This window comes from Piliocolobus tephrosceles, chromosome 2, assembly GCF_002776525.5.
Source record: "Piliocolobus tephrosceles isolate RC106 chromosome 2, ASM277652v3, whole genome shotgun sequence".
NCBI classification, from domain to species: Eukaryota; Metazoa; Chordata; class Mammalia; order Primates; family Cercopithecidae; genus Piliocolobus; species Piliocolobus tephrosceles.
Window position 1 is genome coordinate 119,260,581 of NC_045435.1, and position 20,970 is coordinate 119,281,550.

The 20,970-nt window shown below is 38.8% G+C and overlaps 1 protein-coding gene across 5 annotated transcripts in view; it reads left to right on the top strand.

The window, feature by feature from the left end:
* The window catches only part of GOLIM4 (golgi integral membrane protein 4), a 79,788-nt gene that overhangs the window by 28,344 nt on the left and 30,474 nt on the right, over positions 1-20,970 (top strand). For all 5 annotated transcript variants that reach the window (XM_023213496.2, XM_023213498.2, XM_023213495.1 and 2 more), the window contains exons 2-3: positions 17,739-17,813; positions 19,112-19,161. In XM_023213496.2, the coding sequence (XP_023069264.1) occupies positions 17,739-17,813; positions 19,112-19,161 (125 nt within the window). The remainder of the gene's footprint in view (positions 1-17,738; positions 17,814-19,111; positions 19,162-20,970) is intronic.

Here is a 20,970-nt window from a genome sequence, read left to right on the forward strand (position 1 = left end):
ATGCAGCTTTATGGAGGGTGGGAGGTTATGTTGTATAAAGGATTTGAAAGTAAATTTCAAGATAATAGTGTGTTTCTCATAGTGTCTTAAGTGACACTCACAAAAACTACCATGTTAAGTGATTTATTTTTCTTATGAAGTGACTCTTCAGAAATTCAGAACGTTGAAAGAAGACCATACTAAATCACCAAAAAAGTGTAATGTTTTGTAAGTTAATGCATTTTAAGCACTGTACGTGTAAGGTAAACTATGACTACAAAAAGGTCACTAGATCTTCTAATGAATAGATACTAGTAATTTTTAATCAGCACCTCACTTGTTCACCCACAAAGTACATGTGAATTGGATGTATAAGTTATTTGTGTATAAACTGTAAAGGACTATAAAAGTATAGTTTGTTATGGTTGATACTAAAGTAGGTATTAAAGAACACGTTTTTTCTGAATATATGAACATTCATCTACAAGTATATTTTACCTCATAGTGATAGGTTTTTCTGTAAGGTGATAAAAGATAGAACCAAGATCTTTAGTGGGATAACTATTCTCCCTGAGAAATTCTGATTTACGTTTTGTCAATGAAAAAATAACAGCAAATAAAGGTAAAATGTCTACTATACTAACGGGTCTTACTTGAAAAGGATAGTTATAGTTTTATTCTCTATTGCTTGAAAATGAATACATAATATAATAATAAACAGCTACTCATGTTCACAGTACTATGAATACTGAAATATTGGTGGAATCTGGAAGTAGTGAGGTTATTCTGTGCCTGAACTTCCTGTTTTCACCTACTTCCCAATTACTTGCAGCTGTCAAAATAATTTTAATCATTTTCAGATACTTTGCAGAAAAAAAAAAGATCTTAAGCCCTTCGGCCCTAATCAAGGGCCATAAGACTTCAGCTAAAAAGATGTTACCCCTTCTCTTCTTGTCTTCTTTTGTATCCCTGCTGAGTCCTTCTGTCTAGTCAGGTCAGTGTTCTTTCTGAACATCACTATTATGTTCTAAGATCTTAAACATTTATTCAGGTCATTCACAATTCCGATTCTGTATCCTTGTCTTCTAAACCAGATCAGAGAATCAGAGGATGTTAGAGCAGAAAGAGGCTTTAGAAATCAGTTGATAAGCTCTTTTATTTTACTAATGATGAAATATTAGGTATGAAATACTTTTCAGATTAAAAATTAAACCAAATCTCAGAACCTCTAGCCTCTGAGCGGTTTTTCTATGGCATGTTGTTTACAGAAACATGCAAGCAGACTTGCAGAGCTCTGCTTAGTCCATGGAGGAACCTAAAGGTTGGATTCTCCCACCTCTATGCCCAGGTTGTCCACCAAATATGCTTGTTTATTTCCTGGTACGTGGAAGAGTTATTATGGGAAAAGTGAATGTAAAGTCATATACAAGACAAGGAAAACCAAGCAAGCATCTCATTAGGCCCATTTGCAGTTAGAGTGGCAGTTGTATGCATTTATTGTCTTATTATTTATTCAGTGTCAGAAAAGGATAATGTGTTCGCATTCTACACAGTCATACATACAGAAAAGGAGAGCCTCACTGTAGGACACCTTAAGCGTGGGGCAGGATCTTAGTTTGTGTGTAGTATTTTTCAAGTTATTGAAAATCATAGGTGACAGATACATAAAAAATAGTCTTCTTCTGCCAAAAGGCTTTTCCTGAAAAATCGGAGCCTTTCTTAGCATTGTGGTAAACTGAATCTTTCCTCTTTTACTTAAACTGAAGTCACTGAGAGTATTCAAAACCAATTTAAAATGAATTATGTATAGCTGATGCCACTACTCTTCTCCTTTACTAAAAACATGAATATTTAAAATCATAGAATTTTAACATCGGGAGGACATTGGTGACTTAACTCTACAACAGCTTCATTTTATTACTGAGGAAAAAGATGGTGAAGTTTCTTAGTTGTGAACACTGAACTGGTTAGTGTCAGGCAGCCAGGAGGTCAGGATTCTTGGGCCTGTGTTATTTTCCCTAAACTACTTGAAAATCCTCATTAAATTATCTCTTGGCACCATCTGTTTCTCTTTGTCTTTTTTTCTCTCCTTTTTTTTTCCTTCTGGGCTAAACCATGTCAGTCCTATGTAAGTTATATTCAATAGCTTTAATCTAAATTCTATGAAATGGGGTTGAAAAGGAAAACCTGGAAGTCTAATTAGAATACTTACATGTCTCATCAAAGATTATCTTTTTCTTTCTTTTCTTTAGCATCCAGTCATGCACCTTTCCACAGATCTGGACTGTTTATTGATTTTACTGTGCTTTAAAAATTTCCCATGAAGCCAGGCATGGCTTTTGCCTGTAGTCCTAGCGATTGAGGAGGGCGAGCTGGGACATCCAGGGACATCCACACTGCCTGGGGAAGCCTCCCGGGACCATGGTGAAGGCAGATGCCAATCTCACCTTTACCATCTAGAGTGATATTATTTACATGATGCAGGGCAGTATAATGGAAGTATCTCAAGGCCTGCTCGCCAGAATAAACTTTCACAAAATCCTCCAAATCCTCTTTATGTCACATCATCCTCAGAAGTCTCCTGCTCGCCCCCTAAAACCCACACTTTCATAAATACTGTGCCCCCTTTTTTTTCCCTTCAACTTTTAGGTTTGGGGGTACATGTGCAGGATGTGTAGGTTTGTTACCTAGATAAACGTGTGCCATGGTGGTTTGCTGTACAGATCAACTCATCACCTGGGCATTAAGTCCATCATCCATTAGCTATGCTTCCTGATGCTCTCTCACCCCCTCCCCCACTCCCCTGCACTTTCTTAAAGGATAAAGAAAGGACAAGTCTTATATTTGACCTTTGAGGGTCTTACCCAGCGATCTCAGCCTTCTACTCTTGAAGGCTTTTACATGCTATGCAGTGATAGTGATTACAGTGTTCCCTCTTCTCCCAAATCAGGCAGTGGCCAATATCTTAGTGGGGAAGATACCCTATTCAGAGTCACATGTATTCTTCATAGCAAATCACCAGGAAAATACTCATTTTCTGTAGCCAGTATGAAGAAAGGAAGTATATGGGCAAATCTCTGTACCTTTCTTTCAATTTTACTGTAAACCTAAAAGTACTATTTAAAAAAAAATCTTAAAAAAGTATACTTTCACTTTCATCCCAAAGGAGAGCTTGAAGTATCTGAAAGTGAAGAGAAAATGTAGGCTATCACTAAGAATTCTAATCAAACTGGGAAAGCAGAGTTTCGATGTCTAGTGTTGACCTTATCCCCAGTGTTGACTTTGTCTTCATGGTCTTTTAGGAGTAAATCTTTTTAAGTTTCCTCAGTGGCAAATGTTAGAAGTTAAGTAGTTTGGTGGTGGTGGGAAATAAAATTCTAGGAAGAGTTAGAGGTGGCAGTGGTAGGTGGGCAGGGGTTTGTTTCGGAGGAGAGCTTGTGTTAGGCCTTAGACATGCAGGTGGTGGTGAAAGCAGGCCTTCCAGCTGTGACCTCTGGCTACCAGCAACCTGTTTCTTAGATTAAATGGTTCTGTTTCGATCTTGATAACTCTGTCAAACATTAGATATGTCTAAAATGGAAGGCACAGTGGACTCACTCCCTCCGCCTTGGATCTGGATCCATGTTTCACACAGTAGCTAAGCCAGAAATATCGGCACCATCCTTAGAGCTACTTCCATAGTACACTTTGAATCAATCACTCAGGCATTTTTATTCTGTTTCCTAAATATAGTTTGCTTCAGTGCATTCCTCACCCTCTGTCAATGATTACCACGTGTGCTTGAGTATGAGGTGAAGTTCCCCTTTTCCTGCAAAATTACTCCTCAGAGAAGAGGGAGTCTTGAGGTGGAGTCAGTGCAAAGCCTCTGCTATTACTGAGTGCTTTCTGCAAGGCTTTATTTTAAATAGAGCATTTGTGAGGAAGACACATTAGCCCCACATGACCCTGTTTAATGCGGTTAGGTATTATGGAGGACATCTGACAAAATCTTTTTTAAAAAGGGTATGGCAGCTTTGAAAATAGTGTGGGAATTTATTCTTAAGAATGTGTCCTCACAGTTGTAAATACAAAGTATCTTTATAAACAAACCTTTCCACTAAGAAAAAAAAAAAAAGCCCGGATACACTCAGATTAGGGATATAGAAAGCATGAACGTGTTCCTACATTACAAATGGAAATGGCAACCATCCTGATTTTTACCAAATCCTATCTCAGGCTTAGGACAAGATTTCCAGCGATGGCACCAGACAGAGATTCCACTAATGCTTTACCTCTGGTGAAGATCGATATGCTTCACAAAACTGTCAGAGGCTAAAAACCTAACTTGAGTTGACACAGACACAGATGTCAGCCATGCATGTGCAGAGTTTGGACCAAAGTGTTTTTGGGAGATGTGGATATAGAAAAAAGTGACATATCTAAATTTCTTGTGTATTTCACTATTTATTTTATTTATATCACTAAAAATAACAAATGCATGACATGACATAAACAGGTGGCTCTTTCATACAGTCTGTAACTTTTGGTAAATGTTATTGAATTATACATTCACAGAAGTACACGAATCATGAGTAAACAGCTCAATGAATTTTCACAAAGCAAACAGTGTAGCCAGCTCTCAGACCAAGAATCAGAACACCACCAGCATGAGAATCAGAACATCACTGGCACTCAAAAATGCTCCCTCTTACTCTCTTCCAGTTATTGCCTGACCGCTGCCCCCACATGTACAGTGTAAATAGTATCTTGTTTTCTGTCATCAGAGATTAGTTTCGCTTGTGCTTGTTTTTGAACTTTTTATAAATGTAATCATTCAGTAAGTACCACTTTGCTGTCTGGCTCCTTTCCCCAGTATTATGTTTGTGAAATTCGTCTATGAATTATTTAGTTTGTTTACATTGATGAATGATATTTTACATTTTGAACAACCAAACTTATCCATTCTAGTATGATAAATATTTGTGGTGGTTTCAGTTTGGGGCTGTTATGAGTAATGCTGCAATGAAAACTCTCCTGTATGACTTTTGGTGAATAAATGTCAAGTACTGGGTTGGGTACATACCTAGGAGTGGGATTTATAGGTCTTAAGATATGCCTTCATCAGCTTTAGTTAACACTATCAAACGGTTTTCTAAAATGGCTGTACCTTTTTCACATCCATTAGCAAAGTAGAAGAGTTCCTTCCTCCACATTTTTGCCAACTATTGGTATTTTGTGTCTTTTTCTATATTAGTTGTTTTGATGGGAGAACAGTATATTGCACTATGATTATAATTTGCATTTCCCTGATAACTAATTTAGTTGAGCACTTTTTCATATATTTCATGGCCAGTAGGATATATATAAGTGGCTGTTCCTATTCTTTGCCCCATTTTGTTTGTTTTTTCTTTTTTGCTTCTCTAAAATCTTACATATTTGGCAAAAAAAAAAAAAAAAAAAAAAAAATCAACTCTTTAATATGCTTGCTTTATTGGCAAAACTGAAGATCATCTTATATTCAAACAATATTTAAGTTTAACCTCCATCATACTGTTTTTTTGGGTTGCTGTGATGACCTGCTTATGAGTCCATTAACCTCTACTCACTCTGAGATGCTATCTTTTACACATACAAAGTTAATTTTACAATCATGCAGATGTGATTAAGTTCTTTTTAGCCCTGTCTCATTCATTCTTCCCTGCTGTGATTATCCACCTTTCCATCAATCCTATGCTAAACATAGTATTGACAAAACTGCCCTATAAAAGCTCACGGGGAGTGGGTGAGGCACTCTTACTAAACTTTCAGATTGCCAGTAAATTCGGATTCAGTAGATTTGAGTTGGGTCCTGGGAATCTGTGCTAGTAACAAGCACTCCACATTCTTATTGTAGGAAAGTTTGAAGAATACCATGGATGATTTTTGATTTTGTTTCAGTGTTCCCTCACATTCCCTCTCCACTGTCTGGATTGTTTTCTATCCTTCTTCCATTGTCATCTGTCAACAGCCATCCACATGTAATCTCTGGGAGTCTAACTTGACTCTTCCAGGCTGAGCACATCACGCTATAATCAGATCTTACTTCTGATCTTCCTCACAAAACTATTACGTCATTGGCCTTCCCCATCTCAGCTGATAACATGCAGTAGTTTGATCTTCAGTATAAATGTGGAATCTGAATATTATATAACCTCCACAGCATGTACACTGGTCCTCTTCTTCCATTACCCTCATGCCTCAATTACTGCAAAACTAGTTTCCCTGCTTGCATCTTGTACCCATGCAGTCTGACTAGAGGGATCAATATTTCAAAACCTAAGTCAACATCATTTCTACTCAAATCTCTGCACTGGAGCTGGCATGGTGGTATGCATCTGTACTCCCAGCTACTTGGGAGGCTGAGGCAGGAGGATTGCTGAAGCCTCAGAATTCAAGTCCAGCCTAGGCAACATAGTGAGACCCCATCTCTAAAAGACAAAAAACAAACAAACAAACAAACAAAAAAAAAACAAAAAAACCTCTCTCATGGTTCCCAATTTCTCTGAGAGTAAAATCCTAAGTTCTCAGTGGGCCCTGTGAGACCCACTGCACTCTGCCCCCTCCCCTTACCTTATGCTTTGACCTTCCAGGCTCACCCTACCTCAGTCACTCTAGCCTGCCTGCTTCTCTTAGGACATCCCAGTGTGCTTGCACTGTACAGCTTTCCTATGGGCTACTCCCTCTATCTTGGAACAGTCTCCCCCTAGATATCTGTAGTACTGACTGACCCCTTCAGTCTTTCAAGTCTTGACTCACATGTCCACACTGAAATATCCTTCTCAGGAAGTCCTACCCTCATCACTCTATTTTAAAATGAAGCCTGGCCCATTCTCCCTACACCTCCAGTCTCTTTCGATCTCTTTTACTCTACTTTTTTTGTTTTGTGGCAATAATTACCTGCTAGTATATTATTTATTCTATTTATTATTTATCATCTAGATCTCTCTGTCAGAATAAAATCCTCCAAAGGCAAATTATTTTTTACTGTTTTACTTACGGAATGTCCCCAAAATCTGAACAGTGTTTGGCATATAGTAGGGGCCCAATTAATATTTGTTTGATTTGTTGAATGAAATATTTGGGATGCAGTAGTAACCTTAAATAAGACTAAGAGAAATTAAATAGCATCTTTTTATAAGCCTTTTATGAAATCTTTTCCAAGATATGTCACATATTTTAATTTTGAAGTAGAAATTGGAAGTTTGAATGAAGGTGGGTTAACTTGTGTGTACTGCTACATTGATTTGAAGGATAAGATAGTGGTAGTTAGGCTCATTCCAACCTAGTTGAGGGTATTCTCTGCAATATGATGTAAAACGTTTAGGGGTTGATACTTGAGTACTGGATTTTAGGTTGTTTCCTTTTTGCTAGCATTACTTGCAGTGTCCATAGAGGCAAGTTCCTATTAAAAAATCAGACAACTTATGGAAATTAGATGTCTTTTAGGTTTGTTTCAAGCACATCGATTTTGAAAACTATTCATAGTTCCATTTTAAAAGCAGTGTGCTTTTGCATATTTTATCCATCTTAAGGGCATTCTTACACGTGTTTGCATCAAATTTGGGAGCAAGAAACAACCTCCTCTCGCTTTCCCTCCATGTCTTTTTCTCTTGTGCATAATTTTCTGAAATACTATGATGCTGTCCAGCTGCAATCTGACTGCTGGATAAGAGGAATAGTACTGTTCAGGTTCTGTTTATAGATGTCTAATTTTAGAATAACTTTTATTTCTATTACTGTGAGTCCTTATGTTTCTAGTATATATGTATATACGCTTATACATGTCTCTCAGAATATAATATTTGCTTTGTAGAGTGCAGTCTTTTTATGGAAGAGGAGGATATTATTCCTCTCAGCTTTCAAAGAGATTCTGTTTAAAAATCTGCTGGCTCAGCAGTTCATTATGTCATCCTAGCCTGACTAACCTTTGGTGATCTCTAATTGTCTTATGTTTTACCTGTCTTAGCCTCTTCTCACAAACTGTATTTATTCATTATAAGATTTTGTATAAGAGTAACTCCTATACTTTGGTGTTTCCCAAGGTGCCTAGACCACTGCTGGGTTATATAACATAATAGCTCAGGGCAGCTAAGAGAAGAATCCTTTCATGAGAAGTGAATAGACTTCATCTGATAATGAGAATGATTATTAGTAGCTTAGCGCTTGAAAGAATGCCAAAAAGAATAGCATGAAGAAATGTATCTTAAGTCAGCTCATACAGTACTTATTTGAAAAAGCCAAATCTCAATTAGTGGCATGAGGAAAAGCCTGGATATAGTTTTATCCACAAAAGAAAAGGCAGTTAAGCACCAGTTCAAGTCATGGTTAAAATTTCCATATAAACTACTTTACTAACTGTATGCATTAGCAAACTCAAAAGTAGACACTTTTGTGAACTGTTACAGGAACTTTATTGTACAGTTAAAAAAATACTGCAATAGCCAGGCAGTAGAAAAATACTTAATCTGATTGTTCTTTTTTCTCTCAGCATTCTGAAAGTGTCTGTATTTCAGTACTATTATTTAACTAATGATAATAGTGTGAACCTACACATCAACAGATAAATTTAATCTCTATTCTGTTATCTGTCTGTTTCCTGGGACATGTGGTGATAATGAGCCTACATATTTGGGAAGTTAGTTTAAAAAGTGCTAGGGCATAAAAGATGGCAGGCAAAGGAGGAAAAGAATGAAATATCTTCCAAATGCATTCAGTCATTGAACAAGTGCTGTCGAATATCACTAGATATTAGGAACTAAGGAATTGAGACTGAAGTGATAGTGAGGGGCTGGGATATAGATGAAAAGGAAAAAGGTGGCTAGTCCCAGTCTTCAAGGTACATAGTTGTTCATCACTCACTCACTCATTAATTTATTCATGCAGTATCTATTGAATACCTTGATATGGTTTGGCTCTGTGTCCCCACCCAAATCTCATCTAGAATTGTAATCTCCATGTGTCGAGGGAGGGCCCTGGTGGGAGGTGATTGGATCATGGGGGTGGTTTCCCCATGCTGTTCTCATAATAGTAAGGGAGTTCTTACAAGATTCGATGGCTTAAAAGTGGCACTTGCCCCTTGTAAGAGGTGCCTTGCTTCCTCTTCATCTTCCACCATGATTGTAAATTTCCTGAGGCCTCCCTAGCCATGTGGAGCTGTGAGTCAATTAAACCTCTTTTGTTCATAAGTTACCCAGTCTCAGGTAGAATCTGTATAGCAGTATGAGAATGGACTAATACATGCCTACAATTCAGTGTACCAGGGTGTATTATTTCATTTTCATGCTGCTGATAAAGACATACCCAAGACTGGGCAATTTACAAAAGGAAGAGGTTTATTGGACTTATAGTTTCTCATGGCTGAGGAGGCCTCACAATCGTGGTAGAAGGTGAAAGGCACATCTCACATGGTAGCAGACAAGAGAACTTGTGCAGGGAAACTCCCCTTTTTAAAACCATCAGCTCTTGTTAGACTTATTCACTGTCGTGAGAACAGCACAGGAAAGACCTGCCACATGATTCAGTTACCTCCCACCAGGTCCCTCCCACAACATACGGGAATTCAAGATGAGATTTGGGTGGGGAACACAGCCAAACCATATCATTCCACCCCGACCCCTTCTACATCTCATGCCCTCACATTTCAAAACGAATTATGTCTTCCCAACAGTCCCCCAAAGTCTTATCTCATTTCAACATTGATTCAAAAGTCCACAGTCCAAAGTCTTATCTGAGACAAGGCAAGTCCTTTCTGTTTATGAAGTTGTAAAATCAAAAGCAAGTTAATTACTTCCTAGATACAATGAGGGTACAAGCATTGAGTAAATGCAGTCATTCCAAATAGGAGAAATTGGCCAAAACAAAAGGGTTGTGAGTGCCACCCAAGTCCAAAATCCAGCAGGACAGTCAAACCTTAAAGCTCCAAAACTATCTCCTTTGATTCCGTGTCTCACATCCATGTCATGCTGAGGCAAGAGGTGGGTTCACATGGTCTTGGGCAGCTCTGCCCCTTTGGCTTTGCAGGGTACAGCCTCCCTTCTGGCTGCTTTCATGAGCTCGTGTTAAGTGTCTGTGGCTTTTCCAGGTGCATGGTACAAGCTGTTGGTGGATCTGCCGTTCTAGGGTCTGGATGACAGTGGTCCTCTTCTGATAGCTCCACTAGGCAGTGCCCCAGTAGGGACTCTGTGTGGGAGCGCCAACTCCACATTTCCCTTCCACACTGCCCTAGCAGAGGTTCTCCATGAGAACCCTGCCCCTGCAGCAAACCTCTGCCTGGGCATCCGGGCATTTCCATACATCTTCTGAAATCTAGGTGGAGGTTCCCAAACCTCAATTCTTGACTTCTGTGTACCCGCAGGCTCAGCACCCTGTGGAAGCTGCCAAGGCTTGGGACTTGCACTCTCTGAAGCCACAGCCCAAGCTCTATGTTGGTGCCTTTCAGCCATGGCCGGAGCAGCTGGGACACAGGGCACGGGGGACCCTGGGCCTGGCCCATGAAACCACTTTTTCCTCCTAGGCCCCTGGGCCTGTGATAGGAGGGGCTGCTGTGAAGACCTCTGACATGCCCTGGAGACATTTTCCCAACTGTCTTGGGGACTAACATTCGGCTCCTAGTTATTTTTGCCAATTTCTGCAGCCAGCTTGGATTTCTCCTCAGAAAATGGAATTTTCTTTTCTGTCACATCGTCAGGCTGCAAATTTTGTGAACTTTTATGCTCTGCTTCCTTTTTAATACTGAATGCCTTTAACAGCAGCCAAGGTCACCTCTTGAATGCTTTGCTACCTAGAAATTTCTTCCACCAGATACCCTAAATCATCTTTCTCACGTTCAAAGTTCCATAAACCTCTAGGTCAGAAGCAAAATGCTGTCAATTTCTTTGCTAAAACATAACAAAAGCCACCTTTGCTCCAGTTCCCAACAAGTTTCTCATCTCCATTTGAGACCAGCTCAGACTGGATTTCACTGTCCATATCATTATGAGCATTTTACTCAAAGCCATTAACAAGTCTCTAGGGAGTTCCAAACTGTCCCACATCTTTCTGTCTTCTTCTGAACCTCCAAACTGTTCCAACCTCTGCTTGTTATCCAGTTCCAAAGTCATTTCTACATTTTTGGGTATCTTTTCAGCAGCACCCCACTCTACTGGTACCAGTTTACTGTGTTAGTTTGTTTTCACGCTGCTGAAAAAAACATACTCCAGACTGGGCAATTTACAAAAGAAAGCAGTTTATTGGACTTACAGTTTCACATGGCTGGGGAGGCCTTACGATCATGGCAGAAGGTGAAAGGTACGTCTCACATGGCAGCAGACAAAGGAAGAGCACTTGAGTAGGGAAACTCCCCTTTTTAAAACCATCAGATCCCTTGAAACTTATTCACTCTCACAGGAACAGTACAGGAAAGACCTGCCCCATGATTCAATTATCTCTCACCGGGTCCCTCCCACAACATGTGAGAATTCAAGATGAGATTTGGGTGGGGACACAGCCAAAGCATATCACAGCGATACAATAATGAAATAAAGTAATTCAGAAATTCTCACCCCCAATCGAGGTTCTGTTCTTTTGTGATAGACAGGGAATTAATAAGTAAAAATCAAGTAATCCATGATGATCAGCACTAAAGAGAAGAATAAGGTAGGAAAGGAGACTGGAACTATTGAGGGCAGGAAGCTAGTTGCAATTTTAGACAGGATGTTCTCGGCGTGAACGCATCTTTCTAGTGAGGATCTGAAGGAAGTAAGGGAGTTAGTTGTTCAGATACCTGGAGAAATAGCAGTGAGGCTCAAGGAAAGGCAGTAGGAGGGGCTGAGGGGAAAGTGTGCCTGACATGTTCAGGCCTAACAGGGAGGCTGCTGGGGATGGACAGGTTGAACGATGGGGTAAGGCCCTGTGAGGGCCTTGTGGGGTTTCACTCACAATGTGGTGAGAAGCCACTGGGAGGTTTTGCCCCCCAGGCCTGGATCTTGAATGTGTAGGAAAGGTTAATTAAAAATTAAATTCAGCCATAAATGATGAAGCTGACTCAAAAGATTCAATTTTATTGAAGGAATGAAACTGGAATTGAGTGAGAAGTAAAATCTGGGCTTCATGGTTTGGGAGTCATCTGTGAGAAGTTGTAGTTAAATTTTGAAGATGGATGCAGAATTCTGAGGAGACGTTTTTGAAGGAAATGAGAGGAGGAACCAAAGTCGGTGCCCTAGCGATGCTCTTCCCTGCTCCTGGGCACTGGAGGGAGAGTCCTGTTTGAGCCTTAAAATGGTAATGGTGGTCCACCTCCTTTTTCTTTTTATTGATTTCTTTTATGGGGGTTGTTTTCTAGGAGATCTCCAGTATTCTTTCGTAGACTTTTTGTAAGGTAAAATTATGGAAGAAGGAAGGAAAAGTAACTGGAAGAATGTATGATGATGACTTTGTGTTGACCCACCAACTCATTCTTTTATGGAGGAAGGGGGTGGGCACGTGGCTGGCTTCCACCCCACCTCTGTGATTTAGAATTACAAGGAAAAACTCTTATATAAAGACTCTAATTTCTATGATGTTAGCCCTAAAGAAACCCTCAAGAGTATTGAAATCTGAGACCTATATTAATTTCAATTTATTTTCCTTTTTGTATCGTCTTTCTTACTATTATGCTTAAATATTCTTCAGTCACAGTTATCAAAAGCATACTTTGTTCATTTTAATTTTTGTTTTATATATAAGAAGATAGAGGTACTTACAAATCTAAATGTTTTCACAAGTTGAATTGTGTGACTTTCATACCAAGTCTCTGTTGTTTGTTGTTTTTCAAAAATAAAACATTATGTTATAGCCAGGACCAAAACCAAAATTGCACAGGCTATTTCTTCTGCCAAAGAAACATTGCCCTCTTTTAGTTTAAGATGTCAAAACACTTAGCAATGTTTTCTGCCTAATTTTGGAATGTTGCTTTCTGATTCTGAATTGGAACAGTTTGCCCTGAAATTGCATAGATACGCATTTTGCCCATAAGTGAATGTATACAGCTGATTTCTCGTGTGACTTTCAGATGAAAGTCAGAGTTAAAATGGAAAATTGCTGTAGGAAGCTGGCACGTTTTTAAACTCCTGAGTGGTTTTGGGGGGAATAAAACCTCTTTCCATTCCGGGCTGCATGAAAAATATTAAACTCCTTTTAAGTAAGCGGGAGACGAGATGAGTATTATGGATTTTCATCTTTTTCTCCTGAGTTCTTGTGATTCAAATCCTATTCCTGTTGCAGTGTTATTCTGCATTAAAGATCTTGACTGCTGAGATTGAACCATTATTTTCTTACTTATTTTACCTTAAACTTGTTTGGTGCTATGAGAATATTCAGTATATAGCTTTTTGTTGCAGAGATTTTAGCAGCATTAGTTCATCTTGACTGATGCCCTTGACTTCAGAGTATAAATAGAAAAATAGAGATAGGTGACAAGGATTGATTAGCTATCCTCATTCTAAGTGAAACAGTAAACCTAGCTAGATAAATCACAGCTCAAAAGCCTGGAGAATGCATGGTAAAAGAAATAAAGGTAGTGCGTATGTGTGTGTATGTGCTTAATAGTGAAGTTTTCTAAAAGAGGTACAAGCACAAAAATTCCGTCTGATCTGTTCTACTGTCTTTCAGTTTTTATTTTTAAACACTTAAGGGTTTAAATAACCCATGGAATTATTATTTGCTTTTTCTTTTATTTAAAGAAATTTTTTAAGTAGAAGAAAACTGAGACCAATGTCATTGCCTTTTTAAGTCAGATATATGTGTGTGTATATACATCTGTGTGTGAGTGTGTGTGTGTGTGTGTATGTATATATGTACATATATGCATATACACACATATTACTTTGTTATTAGACTTTAATTGTAGGATTGGAAGGGCTCAGGGGAGATCACCTGATTTTTTTTCTCTGGCACTTTTAAGCTATTTAAGCATTTTAATAGTGTTTACTCTGTGCCAGGCAGTGTTCTAAGCACTTGATATATATGAACTCATTTAACTCTGACATTCAACCAAAGAGATAAATCTATTATTATCCCCACACACCGTACAAGGAAATTGAAGTTCACAGAAGTTCAGCAGCTCACTCCGTGAGAAATGAAACTGGGATTTTAACCCAGGCATCAAGGCTGTGCCTTCAGCCCTTATATTAGCACCTGCCCCTCTCCCTCTCCTCCTCTTCTTTCTAGACTTTTCAGTTCAAAGGATCAGTTTTCACTCTGACTTCCCTTTACCTGATGTGGTTTCTTCAGCCTATAGTTTAAGGCTTTTTCAGTTTGTTTTCCTTTATTCTTTTCTTGAACCTGGTGAAGAACAACCCTTCTCCACATCTCCATCTGTCATTGCTGCTCCATTCTTTTACCCTCCTCCTCCTTGGTTATATTCTCCAGCCTTCAAACCATTTCTGAATTCTTAAGTTATATTGCATCAGGATTACAAGCTGCTGTTATAATGATGGCTTGTCCAGTTCTGAGTAAGATAGTATTAATAGCACAATATCCTCATTGTTTCTACATATATATACACACACACACATACACACACTCGATTCCTGTTTGCCACATCTTTTTTCTCCTGTATTTGCAAAAATACATTCTTCTTGCATTAAGAGTTGCTATTAGTGATGCCATGCTGTGCAGTCGTGTATATTTCTCAGCTTTTCCAAGACCTTTGAATTTTAACAATAATTCACAAACACGCTTGCCATTCTATGGACATTTTATAGGATTTATTGAGATTATTTATGAAAGTTTATAACTGTGTCCTAGGATCTCCTGGCTCTTGAGACACACTGCTGTTAATATGTTGAATGTGTAAATTTCCATTTAGTGTGGAACCGTCAAAAACAGTTGTATGATTCAGTTTGATAGATGGTTACTTAGGGCCAGCTGTCGGGGCATTATCTTTCCGACTGAATCCCAGGTAAGAGAATAAAGAATGGAATACCATCCTGCACCCAGCACTCTTCACCCATATCCCCCACACTCCCTCTCTACTTGGTTTCATCTAGCAGAGGCTCCATTCTCTTACTGAAGATGAAATCATGCTGATGAGTTCTATCCTTCCTAAGCCAAAGATAATTATTACCTGATTACCTGGTACCACACAATATTAAGTTTGTAAAAGTGAGTTTACCTTGATTGCTGCTGCATTTTATTGAGTAAACAACAATTCCACCAGATTGTAATTTGCAAATTCCACTTTTTTCCCCTCTGTCTTCAACATTCTACAATAATGTTTAACATTTAGTCTGAGGTGACTGGGGTGGGTAATGAACAGTCTGCCTTGTCTGTTTTTCTTGACTATGCTGCTGGGTTTTATTATTATTATAGGTGTTGCTAGGTTAGAATTATTTCCGCCTATACTGGGGACTTGCTGCTTTAGGATCTTGGATAGTTCACCTGTTCCTTTCTTTGAAAACTTTGCGTGATTGCTGAAATTCAGTCTATAATATGTCCATTAGTGCAATATTTTAACTGGCATATTTATGCCCTTATAACTTTGTATCCAGACTGTGAGAACTTTGGCCAGTGGATTGGCGGTAAAGGGAGTGTTTTTCCTTCCAGCTGGGGAGCTTACGTGTTCCTAAGCATCCTATTCTTGCCTCTGTTTTATCATGATAGTATTGTAATTTAGCTCTTTCCCTATATGTCTCCCCCACCTCAAGGAAATTCTCAAAGACTGTGAGTGCACAGTCCAGGGCTTGGCTTCGTGATGTTCTATAGGGCTAATCTTAGGCTCTCCCTTTTTTATTCCAAACTTAATTTAAGATGGGGCTATTAGTTGTAATCCAGGGAACCTCTTAGTTTTGAAAGGATTTTAATGATTGTCCAAGGGGCTTATATTCCATACATGTATATGTTTGAAAAAATACTGCTACTTAACAGTGGACTTGCAACCAAACTTTTTGGAACACAACTACTTTTAGCCCAGTTTTACACTTCTGTCCAGGTATATAGTAGAGATGCCATAAATCCAGAGTTATATTGAATTCCTTTATAATAATAATGCAGGGGGAAAGGATTATCTGGTAGAGGAAGGGGATGAGGCAAGGATTATTGCAATGACAGCCTGTGGATGAGGGGAAAGTTGAAATTGGGGTAGGCATGTCATCAGAGGACCACACCATACCAATTTCAGTAGTCACAGGCATTCTAGGACTTAGAGACGGAGATGTTAGCAGAGGTGTGAAGAGAGGTAGGGCCTATGATGATAATAGATGGAGTCCTGAGAATGGAAGTTTTGTATGGGATGACAAGGAAAGACACAGTATGGGGAGAAGGTATAGAACTCAGGAGATAATGGCCAGTCTGGAAGGAGGACAGTGGTAGTTGGTTGTTGGCCACCATAGCAATGGAGAAAGGGCAAGAAGAGAGGCAATCCCTTAAACAGCAAGGGGTTGTTGCAGGGATGGGGAAAGGGAGTTTTCTGGGACCCTGATGACTTTAGCAGCAGCCGGTAGTGTTGGGGCTGTTCTGTGAATTGTATATGGTCAACCAGTGATTGATGCTTAAATTGTATGTAGTCATGGGGAACTTGTAACTGGCCAAAGAATGGAGTAACACGTTTGGTTTAGCCTGCCAAGAATGAGATCATATTTGACCATAATGCTGAACAAACAGGATTCAAAGGGTAGATCAGAATTTTAATTTACTCCGTTCTCCTTTCCTTCGGTGCCTTTTCAAACCATTCTGTGGAGCTGAGTTTTCTGTTCCTGGATGAAATCTTAGACAAACTTGTTTGCTTCACTAACTTCTCTCAGATTAAAAGCGAAAAATAGTTCAAAACTTGTATTCGTAAACACACAGTCTTGGTTCATTAATTGTTATGCCTGGTCTAGTCCATGACAGTTCATTCAAAGGTAAGGCTTCCCCCTCCGGTCCAGCTCCTGCTTGCTGTAGGTGTGGAGCCTGCAGTGGGAAGGAGAGTTGTGGTAGGCCTCTTCTCCCCAGTTCTCTCCGGAACACATCTACTCTTCATCCCTACTCACCAGGCGACTCTGGATTCTTCAGAGTAGACTGGGTGGGGAGGAAGGATAAAGGGCAGAAAGGTCTTACAGAACTGAACGTCGGTTTGCCGCTGGGTTCTTCTGGCTGTGGCTGATGGTGAACCTGACTGGTTCTTTTGTGGACCCTTTTATAAATTCTTTGGAGAGTCCCTCCCTTCTCTATTTCTGTGCTTCTCTAGTCTGTTTTCCTTGACGTGGGAGGAGGAAGGCGATACACCTCCTCTTTCATCCCAGGGGTATGCTGCTGAGGTCTCCTTATGGATCTAGACAGCCTTAATTCAGATGCAGATCATGTTGACTTTGTAGTCCTTAGGGAATATTTAGGAGAAAATACCCTTCTAGGGTCTGAGAGAGAAGCCAGAGGTGGAAGTATAGATGTAGGGGTAACTGCTGTGCAGATGATGGTTGAAAGTCATGAGATTGAACAGGGTTGCCCAGGAAGACAGGAAAAAAAAATCTCAAAAAGACACTTGCATTTAAGAGGCGTAGAAGGAAAGGGAGCAGGTGAAGAGGAGGAAGCATCATTCAGAGTATTGGCTTTAGAAAAAGGCAGGCTGGATGGGAGTCCTGTTAGTATGTCTGTTCTTTACCTGGAAAGGGGAACTTAAAATACAGATGTTTTTATTTAAATTGTGTAAAGACTCTACACCATTTTCTTCCTGTTGTAGAAATTGATGTTAATTTTACTTTTAAATTTCTAATTATTTGAAGACAAAAACTTTAACTCTTTTTTTCCAGTTGTTTATGAACACAGATCAAGATTAGAAAAATCCTTGCAAAAGGAAAGACTTGAACATAAAAAAGCAAAAGAAGGTAAGTAAATAAATACTTTGTGTTCTGTTTTTCCAGTACTCTTCTTTGACGTATCATATACTTGGTTTACTATTTTTTTTTTTTTCGTTTTTGGCTAAGATATTTCTCAAATCAACCCAAAGTCAGATAGGTGGACAGAGAAAAACATGTCAAGTAATATGTTATGCATTGTGCAGTAATCCTTATACAGGATTGGATTTAGAATATTCTATTCAGTTTATGCCACCATGTGATAGCTCATATGTTGGTTATACTTATTATTTCAGGAATAACATATAATTTTTCATCTGAGTATTAAACAAGTATATTACTTACACCTGGAATTTCTGTCCACAGATATCCAGGGGGGCGGGGGGCGGGGGGAATTAACAGCATGCATTGTCCAGAATATGACAAATTTTACACACATACGCATATATGTATACCGTAATGAATTGATCCCATTGTCCATTATATTTTAAGTTATGCACCTGTTTTTACCTTGTGAAAGTTTTTATTGACACATCACTTGATTCAGTTTGAAAGTTAACATTTAGGTCAGCCACTAGGCAATGCTGTCAGTTTTTAATCAGAATTTTTCCATAAAACACAGGCCTTATACAGCTGATGATTTGAAGTTATCTGCATTCTGATATTTATTTATTCATGTTTTATGATACGTCTTGAAATTTAAGTTAAATATTCTGTCTACCTACCTTGGTGGGAAGGAAGAGGATAGCAGAGGAGGGACAGTATTGGTTAGGACCTTTTACTTGGATTGAGCCTGTGTGAAGAATAGAAATTCAATATCATTAAAATGCTTTGATAAAGTTTGGATTCTCCTTGTCTTCAAATGCAAAGTGATTTTATAGAGCCATCTAGTGGATAATAAAGTTTTCAAAGCATTAAAGATGGCTTGGCTGGCTTGATGTCTGTTTTCAGGAACTGAATGATTTTAGTGTGCCATCTAGTGGATAGCGATAAATCACTTCTGTCTTCAGATGTGCTCCATTTTTTCCCTCCTAAATTTCAAGGAGAGTTAATCACAGAGATATTTTAAAAGCACTTTTAATCAATTGGCTATAATTTGGATTTTGTGGATGCAAGATTTACAGCTGTAAGGTAAAGAGGAAGATGTATGTTTTTTGCAATTCTTTCTAAACCAATGAGAGCCAAAATAAAGTATGTAAATCACCAAGTAGATTGTTTTAAACTTAAAACACTTTTGCAAGCCTGAGTAAAATTTGCCTTTATTTCTTTAGATGTTTAGAATCTGTATAGTGAATTATCACTGTTTTTTCCCATCTTGTATTTTCTAGATTTTCTTGTTTATAAATTAGAAGCACAAGAAACATTAAATAAAGGAAGGGTAAGTTTTGGGGTTTTTTTGTTGTTTTCCTTAATTTGTTTTCATAAAACTTGAAAGAGAGAGAAATATAATTGCAAACTCTTTTACTTTGTTGATCCCTGGGGTTATCGGACTGACATACTTTTTATTTATTTGTATTTTTTGGCTGCCAAAACATTCTAAGAGGAAGACTTTAAAAATTGTTTTAAAACTTACCTTTACTTATCACATTATTGATAATAGGGATAAACTGGGAATAACCTTAATGTTTAACTATAAAAAGAAGATTATTTCATTTATTTGTTTGCAGTCTCTCTTTTTTATAGAATATAAGATTTATTTCGGTTTGCCTTCACATGTGTAGCATCCAACACAGGACCTGGCCTAGAGTTTGCATTTAAGAACATTTGTGGAATGGGTGAAGGGATGAATGATATTGGCATTTAAAAATATTTTAAAGTCCAAATTAACTGGGTAAAAGCTAGTCTTTTTCTTACTCTGAGAAAAGTATATAAGCATTAATTGAAAAACATTGATATTTTGGGGTATTAAAACTAAGAAGAAGCCAAGCGAGTTGGCTCACTTCTGTAATCCCGAAACTTTGGGAGGCTGAGGCAGGAGGATTGCCTGAGACCAGGAGTTTGAGACCAGCCTGTGCAAAATAGCAAGACTTCAAAGTACAAAATATTAGTTGGACGTGATGGTACACGTGCCTCTATTCCCAGCTACTTGAGAGCTGAGGCAGAAGATCACTTGAGCTTAGGAGTTTAAAGCTTCAGTGAGCTACAATCCCACCACTGTACTCCAGCCTGGGCAACAGGCCAGACCCTATCTCAAAATAAAAAAACTGAGAAGAGTCACTTCCTTTGGTAGCCCAGGAGGCCATCAGCTTTCAACTCTTACTTGCTTTTAGAAGCACTAACCAAAACTGTGTGCACTTGTAATTTCCTTACAGATTAAAGCAGTGAAGTGAGGTAGCAAAAATGCAGTTCATTTTAGAAGTTATAAAAATATGAAAAAAATGCATGAGTGTATACTTGTGCTGGCAGGGTAAAGTGAGGGATATGGTACCTAAACATAAACGACATAGCATAGGGAGGGAAAACAATCAGGTGTCTTTTGCATACTGACTGGTTATGGCTACCCGGGACTATTGGGTCCATATGTGAAGATGCCTCTCAGGAACACAAAGATACGCTCCTGGAACCTGGAGCTCAGGACATGTAGTTAAGCCAGAGACTTAGGCTCAAGTTTCAATCCTGGGTCTGCTACTTAATGAAATGTTTGTTCTTGGCGGGTTCCTAATCTTTACTCAGTTTCTCACTCTGCAAAATAGAGCCTCACTGGGGTAAAATCATGTATGTAGAATTTCCTACCCACTGAAGTTCAGGGAAAGACAGTGCCTTTTCTCTTCCCCCTTTAAGGCATGCTCAGCTTGTGAGGCCCGCTCCTCATTGGTTTATTTCTTCTTCCCTCTTACCTGAAGCACCCAGCACATATAGTAGCCCTGCGCGGTGACTCTGTGTCTCAGGACAAGTTCGTGTGTCTGGGCTCCAGTTCTTCTGAATATGAAAGTGGAAGGAAATCATCTCTAAGGGCTCTGTCAAGCTACCATTTTATGATTTCATATCCTGCTTTTTTATTCTGAAATCTAGCAAACTAAGGGGAATGTTAAAACTTCATTTCTCTGTTAAATCGATGGCTCCAGTGACATCTTGGTTCCAGTGTAGAATTCATTTTACTGTAGGCAAGTGAAATAAATGAAGTTATATTTTAAAGTGCTTTAAGCTGTGTTTAACAAGAGAGCCATATTTATCTTTGTGCTTTCTT